The sequence below is a fragment of the Pezoporus occidentalis genome, unplaced genomic scaffold, assembly GCF_034315485.1.
Source record: "Pezoporus occidentalis ecotype Australia unplaced genomic scaffold, CSIRO_AGI_Poc_V1 ctg37, whole genome shotgun sequence".
NCBI lineage: Eukaryota > Metazoa > Chordata > Aves > Psittaciformes > Psittacidae > Pezoporus > Pezoporus occidentalis.
In genome coordinates, this window is record NW_026915691.1 from 7,940,547 (window position 1) to 7,959,989 (window position 19,443).

The 19,443-nt window shown below is 39.1% G+C and overlaps 1 protein-coding gene and 1 long non-coding RNA gene across 11 annotated transcripts in view; one reads left to right on the plus strand and one right to left on the minus strand.

Annotated features, from left to right (window-relative positions):
- LOC134170286 (uncharacterized) overlaps positions 1-269 on the minus strand; it is a 29,575-nt gene extending 29,306 nt beyond the window's left edge. For both annotated transcript variants that reach the window (XR_009967206.1, XR_009967207.1), the window contains exon 1: positions 132-269. This is a non-coding gene — a long non-coding RNA (uncharacterized LOC134170286). The remainder of the gene's footprint in view (positions 1-131) is intronic.
- Positions 1-19,443, plus strand: part of RIMBP2 (RIMS binding protein 2) — a 136,263-nt gene that overhangs the window by 5,235 nt on the left and 111,585 nt on the right. For all 9 annotated transcript variants that reach the window (XR_009967204.1, XM_062631591.1, XM_062631590.1 and 6 more), the window contains exons 3-4: positions 3,182-3,406; positions 4,071-4,205. Coding sequence is in view for 8 of the 9 variants with exons in the window: in XM_062631591.1 (XP_062487575.1) it covers positions 3,182-3,406; positions 4,071-4,205 (360 nt within the window). In the remaining variant the exon portion in view is untranslated. The remainder of the gene's footprint in view (positions 1-3,181; positions 3,407-4,070; positions 4,206-19,443) is intronic.

Genomic DNA, 19,443 nt, shown 5'->3' on the forward strand with positions numbered 1-19,443 from the left:
TCTATTTGTGACAAGCTGCCAGTATTCCAGTTTGGGGCAGCAAAGCTTTCAAAATTCGGGGACCTTTTGTCTCTAAAAATCGGAAGTCTGCTCAAGTCACCTCAGTTTACACACTGAATCGTTAACGTTACCTGCGGCCTCCCTCACCCTGAGGGGCCGGGTGCTGTGCCTGGGGTCTGCGCTGACAGAGGCGGTGCAGAACGCTGAGCGCTTCAGCAGAGGTGTCTCTCGATGGTCAGAGGCGGTCTCGGTCTCTGTTTTAAGTTCACGTACTCAAGGGATGGCCATGCTGAGGCTGCGGCTGCGGCTGCCTCCGTGAGGGGCTGCCCCGCCCCGGACAAGGCCGGTTCCCGCCAATTCCACCACAAGGGGCGGCCGAGGCCCGCGGTGGGGCTGTTGGCACTTGAGGGAAAACAGATCGGAAACCGGGCAAAACCTGCCCCAAATGACGGGAAAAGTGTGAGAAAGAGCCCTGTGAGCCCCCGGGTAGGAGAGGGGTGAGGAGGAGGAGAAACGGGAGTCCCCTGCAGCAGTGACGGGAGCAGACATCCACGCTGCAGCCCTTCCCAGAGCAGGCTGTTCCTGAGGGGGAAGGTAGAGCAGTTGGGAATGGAGGTGTGAAGTTGGGTCTGGGAGAGCGGGGGGGTTAAGAAGTGGTGTTTTAATGTTTGTCTTTGTTTCTCGCTATCCAAGCTTACTCTAATTGCCACTAAATTCAATGAATCTTCTCAAGTGAAAGTTTTTTTTTGCCTGTGATGGTAAATCGTGGTTTCCCAGTTTCATCTCAACCCACGAGCTTTCTCATCTGTTTTTTGCCTCCACAATCTGTTGGGGTGGGGCGATGTTGGTGAAGGAGCAGCCGGGTGGGCACATCACACTGCAGTAGAATTAATGTAAATGTTTAAACAATCCGAGTTTAAATCTATAATTTGACAGCTATAGCAGTATTTCAGGCTGCTATTAAAATACAAGTATCTGCTGATATGACTCACTTGGGGACGTATTTATATTTTTATGCAATACATATATCCTTCAGGTTCTTTAATATTTGAGAAGTAAACATTAGTCTTCCATTTTGTGAAGTGCGAGAGCTGGTGCTTAAAGACCGGGGTATTTCTGATCAAGTTTTGATCTTGCTGAACTCATCCAGTGTTCAGGGATTTTTGTTTAGTATATTATAAATGTAAATGATACTACAAATTAATTTATTTTTATTTTTGTTGAGTATTCGCCAACTTTGGGTATGCATTAGTGATGTGTATCTGGCAGAGATTTACAAGGTTCATGTTCAGTGACTTCATCCCATTCTTTTCCCTTTTTTTGCACTTCCAATTAAAATATATATATGTGTGTGTGTGTATGTATCTATGTATATATATGTGTATATATGTATATATATGTGTATATATGCCAGGGAAGCTAGATGGTACAATAAACTTGGCCTTTGGTAATACTATCTCAGTCAGATCTCTGAGGTTTCCAATGGTTAATGCTTCAAAATTAAGAGAATCCTGTTTTATAAGAAAAAAATCTTATTTGAATATTAGTGTTTCTCATTTTTTATGTAAAATACTGCTTATAGTTACTGTATTTTAATGAATTTTACCAGGTTTCTAGAGCTATCAAACTAGCATTGAATGGTGCTTCATATATGCCCTTGGAGGGTATCTTCTGGTCCCCCTGAGGGAGTGGGCAGGGCTGGGTTTTTGGGGAGCTTCTGCCCTGAGGAGGAGGGGCCATACTGTGGGCTGGCTGAGCAGACACTGAGAGAAAGGGAGTGCCTTGCAGTGAAACCAGTTCAGATCAGTTGAAAAGTGGTTTTTCACCTGTGATCAGTGTTTAGGCCTTCATCAAAATTAGGGTTAGAGAAATATAAAAAAATTGAGTGGTTTTTTTTTTTTTTCTCTAGCCCAAACAGGAGGGACAAAAAAAACCCCAAAACCACACCACAAAAATCCCAATTTCATAAGGAAAATAAGAAAACTTACCTTATAGACTTGGGGGATTGCACATCATGGCATAATGAACCAAGAAGCTGGTTATCCTCTCTAAAATCAACTGTGAATACGTGAACAAAATTTAAACAAAGTGATAACCAAAATAATGTTTTACTCGTCTGCAAGTAAAATCCTACACAATCTTAAATTATAATGTCAGCTTCCAGCTACATTAATATTCTTAGCTGAATATGACACAATTTGAGGCAAGTTATTATTTCTGTGATGAAGTTACACCAAGCCAGTCTTACATGTAGACTGTTGAAAATGAATGACTTGTTCAAGTGATGTGCTGGTTTTAAGAGCAAAACCAGGCTGGATGTGGTATTCTCACAAGCATGTAATAAGAAATTAGCTTTTTTTTGTCTCTTGCCTTTTTGAGCTTTATAGTAAAATGAAGGAGTTTTAAATGGGTCTGCCTTTGTATATCAATTATTGAGTGTGCAGAATTAACATGTTACTAGGCTAAGTCCTAATACTGTTGCTGAAGGGGTGTACTATCTTACTGCACCAGAGTGCCCACTGGGACAAGCCAAGGAGTAAGGTAATTACTGGGTGTAAAGCAAGAGGATTTGGGACATAAGGAGCTGTGAACTGCCAAGCCTCAGAAGGGAGCTTCAGTTTCTTTTACCACTCTCACAAGGTAAGTTTGACTGCATAGCAGTCAAATGACAAGTGACATGGCAGATTCCTCATGAAGGTTTTGCAGAGCGGTCAAGCATGCCTTTTGGAATACAGTACCTTGGATGTAGCTGAAGCTCAGCTTCCAAGTGAGCTGCATGTTCAGCAGCAAGGATAACTTATTAGTTGGGTGTGTGATAACAATGCTGAGTGAAGGACCAGAAGTCGTGGCTAAGCGGCAGCCCTATGTTGCCATCAAGTGGTAAATACATTGATACCCATACTGTCAAGAGTGATCCTGGCTGGCTGGCATCCATGGAATGAAGTAAAAAACAAATACAAAAAAATTGCTTTGTATTTCTTTGTGTTATGCCTGTCTCTTTACTGGTGATTGAGCAGGTGAAATTCACTTGCTCACTTACTGTTTGAATGAAAGATCTGAAGAAGAAAATTTCCAAATAGTGCATTTATAGTACGACTTTTGAAAGAACTTGAATTATATTTTTTCCCTCAGACAAGGCTTTAGCAAAAATGACATGAAAAATGTATTTTCTCTTTGCCAGGATGTCAGCCCTTCAACTTCATTGACATTGTCATCCAATAACACTGCTGTCATCACAAAAACAATTACCAAAACACTTCCTCTACAGCAGAAAATGCACTTTGGCAATGTTAAGGCCCAGCATCTGCAAAATATCAATGAACAACCCGAAAGCATAAAGGATCTGGAGATCCAACTGCTGCAAGTGGAGTGTGAAGAACTGAAAAATCAGCTAGGATGCCTGAGGGTAGGTAAAAATCTGGTTCTGCTCTTAATATCTAAATTAGCTGGTAAAGAGTTATACTGTTTATTCCTAAAGGTGTTAAAACCAAGTAGGAAAAAATATCAGTAAAGCTGATTGATTTTAAGTATCTTGCAGTTTATCATGTGTAGAAGAGAGTTGGGGTCTGAATTCACAATACTTGTGGTTTATCATCAAGACTTCGACTAAGGGTATAAATTTGTACTTTGGATTACTGAGTGGCTTTCCTATGCATAGTAATTATTATACATGCATCAAACTCTTGTCAGCATTGTCTTGTAGCTGATTTTGTCCCCTACCAGCAGCATCTCCAAGCCCTTTGTTTACAGCATTGTAAGAGGAACTTCTTCCAGCTGCCAAAGGTTGGAATTGCTCCTGTTTTCTGCCCCACCCTAACCTGGCTTGACTAATAGCCAGAGTACTAGGGTACTTGAAATGCAGGATTTTGTGCTGCTGATGCTACAAAGAGGCACCTTACTTTTTAGGTAGCAGAGGCTTGTTAAACTAAGCACAAAAAGCCATTTGCATAAATACAGATATATTGTGTAGCAGATGTTTCCGCTTAGTTAGAAATCTGGCAATGACAAGTCATATATTACTATTGCCATATAGTTGAGAAAACAGAAATTGAAAATTTCCTGTCTTGCAGGAAGGGCTAATGGGACAGAAGCCAGGTGACATGGAGCAGTTACTGAAACAATCGCAGAAAGAGCTGTTGTGGCTTCAGAGGCAGCTGTCCTTTATCTCTGCAGGAGGCCCTCTGTGTGTTTTGGCAGCTAGTAAGGTGAGCTCCTTTATTATTACCCCAGTCTATCTCAGTGTACAAAGTGGAATTGGGATGGGAAGGATTTATCATCACTTTGGCTTCTTTGGTTGCACCAATGCACTGCAAGATTTATTTTTTATTCTAAAGGTACTAAAAGAAAAATTCATCTTTTAGGATGTATTTTAAATAAATATTTCACATAATTCAGGAAAACAAGAAAGAACATGAAATTCATTATGTCCCGTGAAAGGTTACATGGTTAAAGTGGCATCTTGTAGAGCCCTGTCATCTACAGAAAGATCTCTGATGTTCTGTCTCTTTTTTTGAAGAAAATTGTCTGTCAGAAGGCAGGGTCATTATATGGGGATTGCTATTCTGGGGGGATTTCTTGGCCTGGCATAAACAACTGCAATTCCCTTTCCTCTCTCTGTGGCACTGTTATGTGTGCATTTCTGCTTACCACCAACTCTGTCATCAGCATAGCTGCATCCTTAAAGGGCAGAAATTACTAGCAAGCTATATACTTGATGCTGATATTTGGCCACATAAACTACCAAATTAATAATAATTTGTTTGCTAACAGTGTTCTTAACATCTCACAGTTCCAGTAAAATGTGAGTTCTCATCTGCTGTGGCATAACAAGTTGAATATGTCAAGTTTTCATGACTCAAGTTTCTAAATGTTTACTTGAGATAAAGAATATGTTTTAAAGTCTTCATAGCAGTTAAGCTGTGCTGATAATGTAAAAAAAGTGTTATTTTTAAAGTGACTTATTAATTTAATTTTCCATATTTTTAAAACAAAATTTCCAGAAAGTTTATGATAATTTACATATTTTATATATACCTACACATGGCCATATGCAGTTATGTTTTAAATCCACCTATGAAAAGGAATTAGGAGAGTTGGTTTGGTTCAGTGTAGCACATGAGTAATGCCATTTTAATAGTGATATCACTTATTTCCACGTATCAGGTTGGCTTATCAAGTTTTTATTTTGTTTGTACAAATGCATATAAAGCAGCAGATACGTTCATCTGGTCTCCAGCCTAGACAAGCTAGATTTCCACAATGTGTCACCTGGAATCTTCTGGTATCACTTTGTGTCATATGCTGCAGATCTGTATTTAAGCGCTGATACAGTCATAGAAAGAACATTTGGATTTGACACTTACATGTAGCTCAACTGAAGAAAAAAAAAAAGATTTTTCAAAATTAGATTTCTTTTTTATTTCTTTTTTTTTTTTTTAAGGAAACCATTTATGCCACAAACTGGTTATAAAAGCAAGAGCGCACTTGCCTGGTGATCACAGCCATACTGTAATCTGGGAAGGAACATAAGAATCCGAGTATGAACAGCTTTTCTCTCCAAAAATATCAAAAGTTTTGTTGCTCCCGCTGCAGTCATGAGTAATCTCAGGCAAAACCATTTGGGGCTGAGACTGAGCAAAAGAGTGGTCTTGGGTATCTTCAGATGTTGGACTTTCCATTCAGAAAACTCTAATCTTTCTAACACGTGCCATGGTAGACCTTAGCAAAGAAAGTGCAGGTTGTCTGTAACCCTCTTTTTCATCTTGATTTTATTTTTTTTTTAATACCACAGAACCAGGGATCAGTTTTTTTAGCTGTTTCATTTGTATAATGAGGGACAGATTTTTCAGAAGCAGTCAGTTACTTCAGAGATCACACTGTGATACTCTGCACCATATTCTAAGCCTCTGCAGAGAAATGCTTTCAATACAGGTGAGAGAGGTGGTACTTGGTGTTGCTAGAAGCTTTGGGGGTAGCAGTCTTAACCAGGTGCTCAAATAGATTGATGCTTGGGAACTGGAATATGCAGAAACATAAGCAGTGCCATTTTAGAAAGATTCATTAGCTGTGAAGTAAACTTCATGGTTCAGGAGTCAAATTTACCATGAACTGGAAATCTAGGTAAGACAAAACTTGAGAAAGAGGTCATCTGAGGAGTCTCTCTTCCATGGCTTTTAATACTTTGCAGTGAAGTATCTGATGCTGACAGTTCCTGCAGATCAGGGTACTCTTCATGCACTTCAACTTCATAAATAACTATCAGACTTTGGAGAAGATCTGGCTCCTTTTGTTAATGGCAAAGTTTTCTGAGAATTCTCCTCCTCCTCATGCATGTTAGTAAAACTGGGCGGGGGGGGGGGGGGAGACTGGTACTTAAAAAGGAATTGTAAACTAATGTAGGTATACAGTATAAACAGAGAGATGTATTTCTGCAGATACTTTAGTAGAATTCAGTAAAATAGTGCCTTCAGAGTGCAGTATTTCAGAAGTGAAAGGAAAGTGCAGAATTTCCACTCAGTATAACTTCATACGTTTTCTTGATAATTTAACCTCCTTCAGCCTGGAGAATTCAGCTATGTTTTACTGAATGCACTCCCAAAGTGGTCAGATCATCTCTCGGGTGAGTGAGTTGGGAAAAGAGGGGAAGAAAAAGATTTTTTTAAAAAAGAGGGTAAAAAAAGATTAAAGATTAAAAAAAAAAGGATTTATTAAAATCTTTCCCAGTATCCCCTTACAGTGTCTCCCTCTAGCTGCTGGGGAGTTGATTGTTGCACACTTAGAAGTTTTGTGTGAATATACTGTATACAGTTTTCTTGACAAGAGGGAAGACAGAATGGTTAGGATGCTCCAGGTAATCTGTCTTAATACCCTTCTGCATTTGAGTTTCTAAGCCTTCCATTGGGCAGGCTTGGGAGTGAAAAAAACATTGCAGCTCACATTTACAGTTCATTGGTTCGTGCCAGTAGGCCACAGATGACCTACTGAGAAGATCCTGTGATAGCATTACTTGGAGGTAAAATAAAATCTCCCAACACCCACCTCCTCCCATGCCCTCCCTCACTGAAACACATCCTTGCTGCGATCCCACTTGCTGCTTGTCAGCTACTGTCCGTGCTCCCTGCTGCTGTGTCGGGGTTAATACTATGTGAAAGAGAAACTGGCAAATAGGGAAAGCCATCTTTGTGTGCGTATGTGTGTGCGAGCACTGCTGTTTCATAGGCTCTGGCAGCTGCTGCATGGCCGATGATGCTTGCTCTCTCTTTTTCACCCTGCCTCCCTGCAGACAACTAATGAATCATTTCTAGCTTGAATACTAGCAGTGCAAACACACCAATGCTGCTGCTGCCGACGCTGCCGCCTTTCTCTACAAGGTTGTAATTTGACACAGTAGACTGCAGTTCTCTCTCTCGGCAATGATCTTGCTGAACATCGGAAGCACTTGATTTGAAGGTATGCTGCGATTTCACCCTTTCTAAAAATAGGTATTTCTGTTAAATGCTTTATGGGCAAATGAGGGTGGGAGGGCTGAAGATTTGTAAGTGTGTGTGTGGGGGAGATTCTTCTTTTTAGTTAGCAGTAATGCAGCAGTAACTCTTGTTGGAGGCAGACAAACTTTATTATTCTGCTGCAATTTGATGATGCCCTTCACTGGATCTTTTCTTCTAGGTGCTGTTTAGAATAATAAAATGTGTTAGTAGCGTGCACGAGCACTAGGTAAAGGGATTAAACTCTTGCTAGATTATTCCATCCTCCCTCCTATTGATGTTTAATCTGATGTCATTTTCCATTCACTTTTAAGGTTTGTAAGGTTTGCAATAAAATAAATACTGTATGGACAGGTTTGATGGTGCCATGTTTCTTTTCTGTATTAGTGCAAAGTTAGTAATCATACTGGCTAGCAGCTTCCCCCTCCCAGACCCCAAGCATGGTGCATATTCACAGTATCTGTTTGCTTTGCAGCTGTATATTGTTATGTCATGGCAAAGGCATCAATGTGACTACTCTTCTGTAAAGATATTAATAAAATTATATGTGGTGTTTGTCTGGCATCTAATGCTAAATTAGACCTATTGCAAGTAAATATTTCATCCGTTTTTGGTAGAAGGGAGAGCTCTTCTGCAGCTATATATGTACATATGTGGACACTCTATACATAGCAGATTTGTGGGAAGTATGCTATGTATATGTACGTAGAACAGAACAACAACATTTTATTATAGCATATGCATATAAATACCAGTTAATTAGTTAGCACGTACTAGCATGCTGTGCTCAGTATTATAGAGGATACTGCAGGTTTTTTTCATTAACCTCTTTCCAAAATTGGCTATTGCTTATAGCATTGGGCAGATAAGGTATGCCTTTCCAAGAGTGATGTGATAGTCGACATTACATTCATACATGATCTTAGAATAATGAGGAAAATCCAAGTGCCTATGAAAGCTTTTGTTTTTTTTTTAAGCTGCTGCTGTCTGTTATTTTAGCAGTAAAACACTGACTGAGCTTTTTTGTCCAGTGCAGGTAGTGATGCAGAGATTATATATAAAATAACTCAGCATAATAACTGATTAATGAGTCTTGTCGTTGCATCTAGTAAATGCAGAGTCTGCTCTTTAAGTGATCTTACATATATTGGAGAAATTCCTAAAATCAAAGCCATTGATCTTAACATAAGGAATTGTACCAAGTATGCTGAGGCAGGGAAAGAATGCTGTGACTGCCAGCATCAAAATACAAATAATGACTATTGCTTAGCAAGATAGAAGAGCTGCCTTAAGAAAACATCATGAAATATTAAAACACAGACCAAGTGGTAAGAGAGAAATTAAAACATCTCCATAAATTCAGTACAATGAAAAATCACAGTATACATGAACTGATAGGAAAGTTACTGTAGTAACTTTGTATTTCAGCTTTTTTAATCAGGCAGTGTTATGTTTTCATTAGATGAGGGCTTTCAAGTCTACCCAGCTGACACGAGAAGGCAGTTCAGACTAAATCTTAGAGATCTCAGCCAGGATTCACCGCCTTTGACATCCTCTGATATACATACATGTTACTTCTAGTACCTTAGAGGTGGATGTCAGTCTTTCTTAGGTGACTCTTGGTTATTTTTGTCAGACATATGGTGGTCCTGCCCGGGGCCTTTGTGCATTACTTTCTTTTTAATAGGAAAAAGGCCTACTCTGAGCTGGTGAAGTGGTCATGCTGCCTGTGGACCAGAGAGCAACCCTGATTTTTTTGTAGCTGAGTTCCAGCCTCCTGACACTGAGCATGGCTCTGTACTAGAGGCAGTGGACAGAGGTGCAGTGTTGTTACATACATCTTTATATATTTGGGTATACCTGGAGCACCTTTTTGAAAACAAGTATTGTGTTGAATTTTCTAGAATTGTAACTGCATTATAGCTTTAAAATGGCACATGGTTTTTAGGGGTAGGAAAAGTGAGATCAGGCAAAATACGGGACAGTGCAGTGCCACAGATTTTGCATGAGAATGATCTGAATAGCTGATACATGCTACTTGAGTTAACTGACAATTAGAAGCTCAGAAATCTTAAGCATCTCTATATGTGGCCAATCCCATACTGATAAAAGCTAGGTTTGTATTTCTGCATATATACAAAATACCTATCTCTTTGAATGTCAGCTCATTCTATTTTAGGTGTATGTTAGATGTGCATACTCATTGTAGTTTAGACAGGTGTGTGATATTGAGTATGAAACAAATGTTTAAACACAAGAGACTAGGGTTCTTATTGACTATTAATAATGGGCAATAGTTTATTGCAAAAGTCTGAGCTTTTCTGGGTTGCTGCAGGTAGAAATAAGATGCCTACATGATGGGATAATTGGTATCCTCTGGTATAGGGGGTTTACCTTTATGTGTGTCAAATGCCGCACTGCTTATCAAAATTAAATATCCAAAATCATTCTGACTTTATTCTGAAATAAGAAACTAGTTGGTCGTGCACCACTGTCCTGTCCTTTATTTACATTGAATGAAATACGGTTTGAGAGCCAAGGCTGTTTTTCACCATCACAAAGCATGTCAGAGTAACTGAAATGTTAGTCATGACTTTTTTTCCTGGGACATGGTTTAATATTTAGCAAAAGCTTCTGACTGAAGTGCAATTTAGTGTAAATTCTTTTGTTTCCCCCTTTCATAGCGTTAGCTTGTCATGTCCAGTGAGCTCTTTGACAGAATGGTAAGCTGTATAGGTAGCATTTACTCTCTAATTTGGAAAATATTTCCATGCATAGTACTATGTAACTGAAATTTTTCTGGAAACCACCTGGTGCCACTGATGATTATCTCTCTTCTGACTCTCCTGGTGTTGTAAACTGACTGTCTGCCACACATGAGAACTGTCATGAAGCATTGCTGACAGTAGCATTTGCTCATTGCTGTTAGAAGTGAAAAATATGTATTAATATTGTGATTAGAAATTAATTAGGAATGTAGCCACAGTGCTGGAAAAATGCACCTTCGTCGCAGCAGCGTGTCAGGAAACTAGTTTCTGTTCACCAGTGAAAAAGAGGAGTTTTAACAGGCTTGTTTGCACAGAGTGGACTCTTGGAAAATGACAGTGATAACATTGCCCTGAGAGAGCAGCTAATGATCTTGTGGAGCAGCTGGTTGTCACTGAAGTTTGAATGTGGTCATTGAGGGTTTCTTTGTTGCCAGTAACCATCCTGTCAAATAACGTGTTGGAGTTACGTTCATTCTGTAAAGTATGATTGTAAAACCACCTGTGGTTGGCATTTTGCTGGAGAAATCAGAGTGGCTTACAGGCTTGTGGCTCCATACTTTGGCTTGTGCTTGTGATGTGGCTCTTGATGAGGGAATCAGAGTGTGACTTCCAGCTCTGCCACAGATTCTGTGAATGGCCGTGGGCAAAGCACTTAGTATCCCTTGGGTTCTGTTCTCTTTCTGTAAATGGGAATAATAATGAACCCTTTACACTGCATTGTACTTATTTTATCTTCTTAAAATATGAGATCTTCAGACCAAAGACTGTTTTCTCTGTCAGGATGCTAAACCCCAATAGAGGCTTCTGGATGCTACTTATAAATCACTTGACGGTCTGCATTGTATGTTGTTATGTATAGAAGAATACTTGCAAGTATCAGAAGAACCTGAATTGGTTCTGAGCTTTTCAGAATAACATTTGATTTTCTGAACTCAATACTGTGCTCACAGGTACGTTCAGTTTGAAGTGAAGAGCCTAGTTTCCCTGATGCTGGCAGAGGTCTGGTAAAAACATTTACAGTGCAAAAGTCAGGACAGAGGAAATACAACTGTAGGTCAGATTTTTCATTTCTTTTTAACTGTCATGAAGTTTTGTATTTTCTGTTACACCCAGTATAACATCTGGTTATATAGGCACTAAGTATTACTATGCCAAATGTTTGATGTTGATTAGCAAGCAGCAACGGTGCACGGTATTATGGTGAAGAGTCAAGGGGAAGGCGTGGCAAATAGTATGGCAGAGTCTCCTTTCTCTGTTCTCATCTACTGACAGTTACAAACTATCTTATGATTTTTCTTTGAAGATCATCTTGTAGCAAGCTGTTCAGCATAATACCTTCCTTAAGGCCTGGTGTGAGGCACAGTGGTTTGACAGGCAGTCAGCATATGCACCCCTTTTCTTCCACCTCCACTGGGACTACACTGATTTATTTAGGTGTTGGTTTCAGATTATTTTTTTTTTTATTTCTAAGGAGCACAAATAATTTTTATATAGCTTCAAGTAATTTTTTTCGTTGCATATGTGGGGAGAAAAATGACAGTGATGCCCCCTCTTGCCAATTTTGAGAGGAACATAAGCCTTTTTAGAGCTAGGTTAGCTTAGAAGAATCCTACATTTAGACTTAATTCCTCCAGAGTCAGGAATTTGTTCTGGGGCTTCACCATTTCCTCTTTTGCCAAATGTTTCTGTACCTCCTTATACAGTTTAAAAAAATGCCATGTTTTTACTCCTGTGTGGAATATCATGGTGCCTTTTTACCAACATGCGAAGTGCATCTTTAGTAAGCACACTTTTTAACTCACTTAAAAATATTCTCTGACATTAATCAGCAGGGACTTTATAGGTCTGTGCCAGCTTAGACCAGGAGGGGTAGCTCAGCATAGTGTCTCCGGGAGTGTGTTAATGTGCTAAACTGTTACTGGAGATGGGTAGAGTTGATGGTGCTTAGAGTTCAGCTGGATAAAGCTCACAGTTGTCAATATAACAAGCAGTACGTGATTGAAACTGTCCTGTTTACTGTGTTTTCCCTGTTCTGTGACAGTTGTGATTATACATGTTTGTTAAATCCTGCTTTCTGTTCTCCCCACTTCCCTGCCCCCAATTCTGCATATAGTTTAGAATGTTCAGAATATTCGGTGTCGGTTCCAGGCGTGTGTTTCTTCCTTTCCCTCTTGTTTACTGCTTGCTAATTAAATTTTGTAGGTGGCAGTTTGAAATCTTAGTGGGATGTGTCATGTGACTGCTAATGCTCTGCAGATCTCTATTACATAACCTTTAAGTAGTTAGGGAAAATGTGCTTGTGTCATACTGGGCCTGACATAAGGCTCTGTCTGAAGCCAACAGTCTGATCAGGTTTTTTAATGTACAATGACTGTAGAAATCTTGTGGATGGTTTACTCTGGCACGAGATTTGTGCCCTCAGTTGTCAGGCCACTTGTCTTATTTCCCTGAAATGCTTTGCTGTCTGCACTGCCTGCCTTTGCTGCAGGGGAGAAGAGGGGAGGGGTTAGATTTAAACACTAGCACTCCAGGTAATGATCGAATGATATTAAATGCAGTATGCTAGGATCCCATCTATTTTCCTGGTAGGTTTGTTGATTGTAGTTTTAAAGTGACCAGAGTACAGAACAAAAATTGCAAACCTCTCTGTCCCCCCTGCTTCTTTACCTCCTACTGATCTTAATTGGGCTCTGGTGCATAATGCAAAATGAAAACATCAATCAGTAAAGAAATTTAAAAAAATGCTATGTAAGGATGATAAAGTTTTAATGCATGATAATTCATTAGGTTGCTGTTTTGCAAAAGGAGCACTTTTGTGACAGCAATGTATCCACTCAGAGAGTAATGGCTTCTCTCACTTTTTCTTTGCTTACTGTTTCACGTTTTTGTTGCTTAAAACGTTTTTATAGACGGTCCAGTGCAGCTGAAGGACTCCATTGTTGATGAACCAGCTCTGTGCCTGGAAGAATATGTCTCATTTTGGTTTCCTGGCCAGGGTATGGGCCTTGGAGGCTGTGTCTTGTTTGTGGCTCTCACGTTTGGCATGCTGTGTGTTCTCAAGTAAATCACAGGAGATCTTTGTGCCTCATGTTCAGTATCTGCTGGGAAGGCTGTGTAATGAGCTGCTGCAGCTATGTAACAGAAGTTGCAGTTAGAGACTAGGAACAACTAAATTAAATTTTGGGTAGTGGTGTGTTTTGTTTTTTTAAAATTAAGTCAGATTTTAAAGTTTATAATTTCTTACTGAAATCAGTGGTGTGTGAACCTGCATTTGTTACAGAGTAGCTGTTAGTCTGCATCAGCAAATTTCATTTAAAAAATCTTCGGAAAGTGCCTAAGAATAATGGTTGATACCATTTTGCAGAGGAGAAATTTCAGTGTGCTTCAGGTTTATTTCCTAAGATCATTCAGCAAGGTCAGTGCAGATCTATGGATATTGTTTGCAGAGTCCTGTCCAACATGTTAGCCATTGTATTGCTTCCCTTAATTAAATCTTGTATAAGAAGGGAGGAGGGGGGAACATTGATCTTCTAAAGACAGTCTTTCACATTAAATTAACTGACTGCCCATGTGCTACTCATAGTAAAGAGTTTCCGTATTTATTAATTATTTAAAAAATTCCTGCTATGATAAATCATGGTGACTACAGTCAGCCTATCTGTTCTCCTAATGGCTTACCTACTGGGTATACTGAAACTACAAATGTTTCATTGTTGGAAGGGGTCTCTGTTGCTCAACAGTCTTAAATCATCTGTACAAATGTATCTACCATAGGCTCCCTGTGATTTGGTAGCTGAGTCATATTTGAAGCCTAAGTGGGTGCACTGCTGTGTAATCATGGTGCTTGGCTTTTGTATGAATTAGGAGGAAAACAAAGAAGCAACTGTAAAGCTGTTTTGTGTTTGTGTGGTAGGGCAGATGGGTACAGCTAATGCTTGTGTGGTTTAAAGGAAACCTGTCATTAGGGCAGTTGTTTCTGTTAATGACATGCATAGATGAGCTCTTCAGGATCTGGGCCTCTTCCAGTTAATGTCTTTACAATCACAGTGAGAAGAGAGCTGTCAGCCAGGCTCCATCCTGAATGGTTTCATGATGTTACAGGTGGCTGCCCCAAACAAATGAAGGTATCAAACATGAAAACTTAGAATAGAAGATCTTTTCTTACACTCTCAGCCATAATCTAGCGGTTGTTTATCTGAACTGCCTGTGCTGTGTGGTACCTTGCCAGTGATGAGTACTGGGGAGCAGCAGCTGTGATGGTCTTTTCCTGAGGATTACTGCCAGGGAGGAAATACAAACATGGATTTTGTATGCTTTAGAGTAACATCCTGTATATACAGTGCTGATAAGTGAGAAGGGATTTGGAAGGAAGGGTAGATCCTTCATGTCACAGCAATTGTCATAGCTCTGATGGCTCAAATAGACTTAGGCTTATTTTCTATAGTGGTGGTAGGTAACACCTTTTCTTCATAATTCCAAAAGGTGAAGTGTCTCTTGCAGCTAGAGAAAAGCAGCCCTGCTTAATGACTTCTTTGTAGCTACTGATCCCAGCTGTTGGATGCAAATGAAAATTTTGCCAGCTTTGATATTGATAGGTACTAATAATCATAAACCATAAATCTTATGCTTAGCTTGCAACCTTTCTAGCTTTCATTTCAGTAAATATTCTTAAAAGGAAATGAAGTATAAAGAGCCCCAAGCTGCTGATATTCTTATGATCTGATGGTAGAAGTTTTGTAAATACACATTTTTTTTTTTCTTGATACATGGATTATGGAAATTGTTTTAAAACAATTCAGAAAACAGAAAAACCCAAGAAGCAGTATGATAAGAGCTAAAAGAATCAAATAGGGAATGATATAGTGTACTGCTGACACCAGTGGTGTAACACTTGTGTGTCTACAAGGCTCAGGTGGTTTTAATGATTCTTTGTGCAAAGCTGCTGTGAGCAGAGAGCAGTAATCATGACTGTAAGCATAACATTTGTACTGCAAATACCCACATTTTGTTAAATATAACTGTCAACATTGATGCAACAAGTATGTGACACTAAAAGTGACAACAGCTGGAACATTTCCTGTTCCTGATCTGCAGGAAGAGCTGCTGGCAAGGTCCTGAGTATCAGCCTCATTGGAAGAGACACAGAACACTTCTCAGATAGCTGACAGTGAAAGTATACAATTAAACAGAGCAGAGTGATGCAGTATTTGGGGGAGCATGAAGGAGAAGCCTCATTCTTCCACCTTACCCCATTCTTTAGCCACTTTGTGATGTGTGGTCTTTCCCCTTTTTTCAGATATTCTGGTTTGTGTTAACTAAAATTTAATCTGTTAGGTGAAATGTTACCAGCACATGTAGACAACAATGTTGTTGTTTTTTTAGTATCATTTTGTTTAAGAGACTGTGCTGGTATTGAAAAGGATATTTTCTCAGCTCTGATTTCCTGTAACTAAGTAACAGGAAATTTTCCTGAACATGACTGAGTTACATTCTGCAATGTGTGAATGGAACTGGACTGTACTTGTATTGGAGTGGATGTTGAGCCCTGTGTGCTTTGGTGTTCTGTAAGTATTTATCATATCTTATTTCAGCCCCTGTAAGAGACTAGAGATTATCCTAAAGGCATTTACTGTGGTTTACTTGTGCCTTATTCTTAAGCATCTGATACAATATTTTTCCTGTATCACATAGGTCTCAAATCTGATCTAGTATGGCCATTTCTATCCCTTTTTCTTACAATCTCAAATAATGACTGTTAGAAAAGTGTCTGGGTATACATTACTATTTGAATATGGTTTGTGGGTTTTGTTTTTTTGTTTTTAATGAGAGAAGTTATTTAGCCACAACAGGGGCAAACCAAAATCAGGTATTGATTTTTCAGTTTACTTTCTTCCAGGAGCCAGAGGTAATAGATTTGTGGGTCTTGAGAGGTTATAATGCCATAGTTAGTTTTTAGTCCCCTCACCTACAAGAAATCACTGGTTGAAAGATAAAATGTCATTCAACTCCCTACAATAATTTTATATGTGTGATAGCTTGGTTGATTCAATACAGAGTTAAAAATGCTCTCTGTTAAATGATGATGAGTGACAGTATTCTCCTTAATTCCTTGTCATTGGTCCTGTCTTTGTCCTCAGTAATATACTGTAGTTTAGCTTTTTGTAAGCTTATCGTTTGTGGGCTGCTTCTGCTTCAAAACTAAATTTCACAAGTCAGCAAAATGGGACTGTCCTTGGCGTCAAATCTGCCTTGAGTATAAAAATGATCTTTTCTTTGTGATGTGTAGTAATTGCCAAGAGAATGGAATTTTCATTGCATTCATGGCTTGTAGAAAAATACAGATTTGAGGAATGTGGCACTACGTGCATTAAAAATATAATTGCTGGCATTAACTAGGGAGAATAATAATGCATGCCAGTGAGCTGCAGTGCTTTTAAAGGTACGTGTTGTTCCTGTTCTTAGAATTCCTTAATTTCTTGGAATAACTTGAGGGTGAAAAAATTTTCTTTCGTAATGGGTCAGTGCAGTACATCTCTCTCACATAAGTGATAAATCTTTTCTCATATGCCTGAATCCCACAGTTGTAATCCAGTACAAGTATGAATGAGAAGAAATACATTTGAATTTTTATAGTCCCATCAAACCTACTTTATGGAAGAAGGCCTGTGAAGTCCCACAGTCACTATCCATCATTATTGGATTGATAATAGTCTACTATTACATAAATAATACAAGCATCAAGTAAATACTTCAGGGGAATTACTACAACATCCTACTCTGTGTTGCATGTCTCTTATAATTACCATATGCATTTAAAAGGGAAGCAGAAAAATGTAAGAAACGAGCCATATTATTTCCATCATGAATAATTGAACTAATTTATGTATACTGTGAAATGCGTAAAATACATTTTAAAGCTCTAACTTTTTGTGTTAGTGTAGAGTTTATGTTACAGAAAGGTCAATTGGAACAAGCAAAAAGAATGGGCAATATGAATAAACCAGGAATTTATACAGCTTATATTATGTAAGAACACTAATGCAGCTTACTCTCTGTAGTCTAATAAATAACTATAAAACTAATAACAAAATAACTAGGTAGTAGTCTGGTTTCATCAGTAATTCTGCCTCTTACAATTTTGAACTTAGTGCTTCCTAGGAAAAGCAGATTCTCATTTCAAATTGTTATTCCTGTGGGGTCAAATACATTGGGTTATTATTTCTGCTGTCTTAAGAATATGTGCTCCGGGTTTATGCCAAATGAAAGTCAGTCACGAAGACTGCGGGGGGAAATATGCAGGGAAATTTTACACGATAACAGCAAGCCCAGAGGGGAACATCTGTTATTAAACTGAAGAGATGGGGAAGTGTTGTAAAGAACGTAGTTGATAGAACTCACTAATAGCGATGTAAGGGTAATTTAAAACATGATATATCTTCATGCCAACCAAATGCAAGGCATCAGCAGCCTCTGCACAAAAGCTAATGAGTAACTGTTTAGTGCATCTTTCCACATGCTTTAAGCTCACAGAGTTTGTTTTTCTGGACTGCAAGCAGCAAGGGTAGTAGAGGTTGTGCTTTGACCTGTATGGCTTGACCATAGGCTGTATCTTAAATTCAGGCCAGTTCTTGGAGGCCCACATTAGCAGAAATCCTGATGATCTGATGTAAGAAGTTTTCTTGCCTCTGCTTTTTCGTCACTGTGATGGGCTGTGTCCAGTGCAGGGCAGCCCCAGCCTCTCCCCACAAAGGCCCCTGCAGCCCTTCTGCCATAACCTGGGCATGGGCACCCAGTGTGTGCATTCTGAAGAGATCACTTCCGTGTGATCACTCTGAGATCTCCTGTGTGATGAGAAGCTGGCAAGTATGGGCGTACACACGTACTTGCCAGCTTCTCATAGTAAAATATGTCTTGATTTCCACTCCTGGAAAAGAATTCAGGATATTCTGAGGATGCTTTCAGGAAATGGATCCACTGGATTGATGGTTAGGTGGATGTTGATGGCAGTAGCGGTTTTAAGTCTTTGATTAGAGTAAGCAATAGTTAAGGAACCTTCTTTCAGTCAGTTTATACATGCAAATTCTCCATTTTAGAGGGGATCTGAATCTGATTCTGGAGCAAGAGTTTGAAGAAGCCTCCAACATAAAATGCTGTTTGAACCGAGTAGCATGTAATGGCCACTTTGTTTGATTCAATTGTGAAGATAAAATTCAAGTTACAACTCTAAAATTAGCAGCAAAACTTCATTAAAGTTAAAAACCACAAACAAATGTGTCTCAAAAGAAACATATGGGCCATAGTCATGTGAAGGGCGAAAAGGGACCATGCACAGAACAGAAGACAATATTTCCTGACAGCCTCTCATGCATCTGCTTCAAGTAGGAGTTATTAATGGATACTCAAATTTTTCTCCATAAAGATAGAAGATCATGCTAATAAATGGCTACCTTTATGATAAGCTTTCTGTGTTAAAGATGCTCTACTTTTTGCCATTATTTTGTGGTCTTTTAGATTTGTATTTGGTTCCTGAACTGGTCATCATGGGTTATTGCTGATCTTTCCATCTTTTCAGTCTTCAGAAGGGTTGCAGAATAGTTGCTGGAGCCCAACCTGAAAATCAGGTTGCACATGATTAAGCATATAGCAAACAAGTTTGTTTGTTTTCCTAGTTGTAGGGTTGTTTTTGTTCCTGCACGTTTGTATCCAGGCAGTTTTTTTTGATACTGGTGGTGTTTAAATAATTCCACCTCAGTGAGGTGAAAGAAGGTTTGGAGGCAGAGTCCCTAGCTTTTACAGGCTTCTGGCTCTGTTTAGAAAGGATGGTAGTTTGCCTTTTACAAGCATAGGATTAATGGTTAAGAAGTGTTAAATGCTTTATTCCTTATTGTTAAATGCTAATAATAGATATTTTATGTTTTATGGGTTCATATGATGCACTTTGTCTTTCATCTTGGGATTCTGAAGTACCCAACAGACATTAATTAACAAAGTCTTACTGCACATCTGTTTGCTAAGAATGGTTATTATCCCCATTTTGTTTAGAAGGGCACGTGATTTCCCCAAGTTTCTGCAGTGGGTCGGTGACAGAGCTGAGAAAGAAACGTGAATGTTCCACCCACATAGCTCTGCTCCACTGAGTAAACTTACAGGTGAATGTGTAGTTTTTTGTATATATGAAACATTTTCAATCA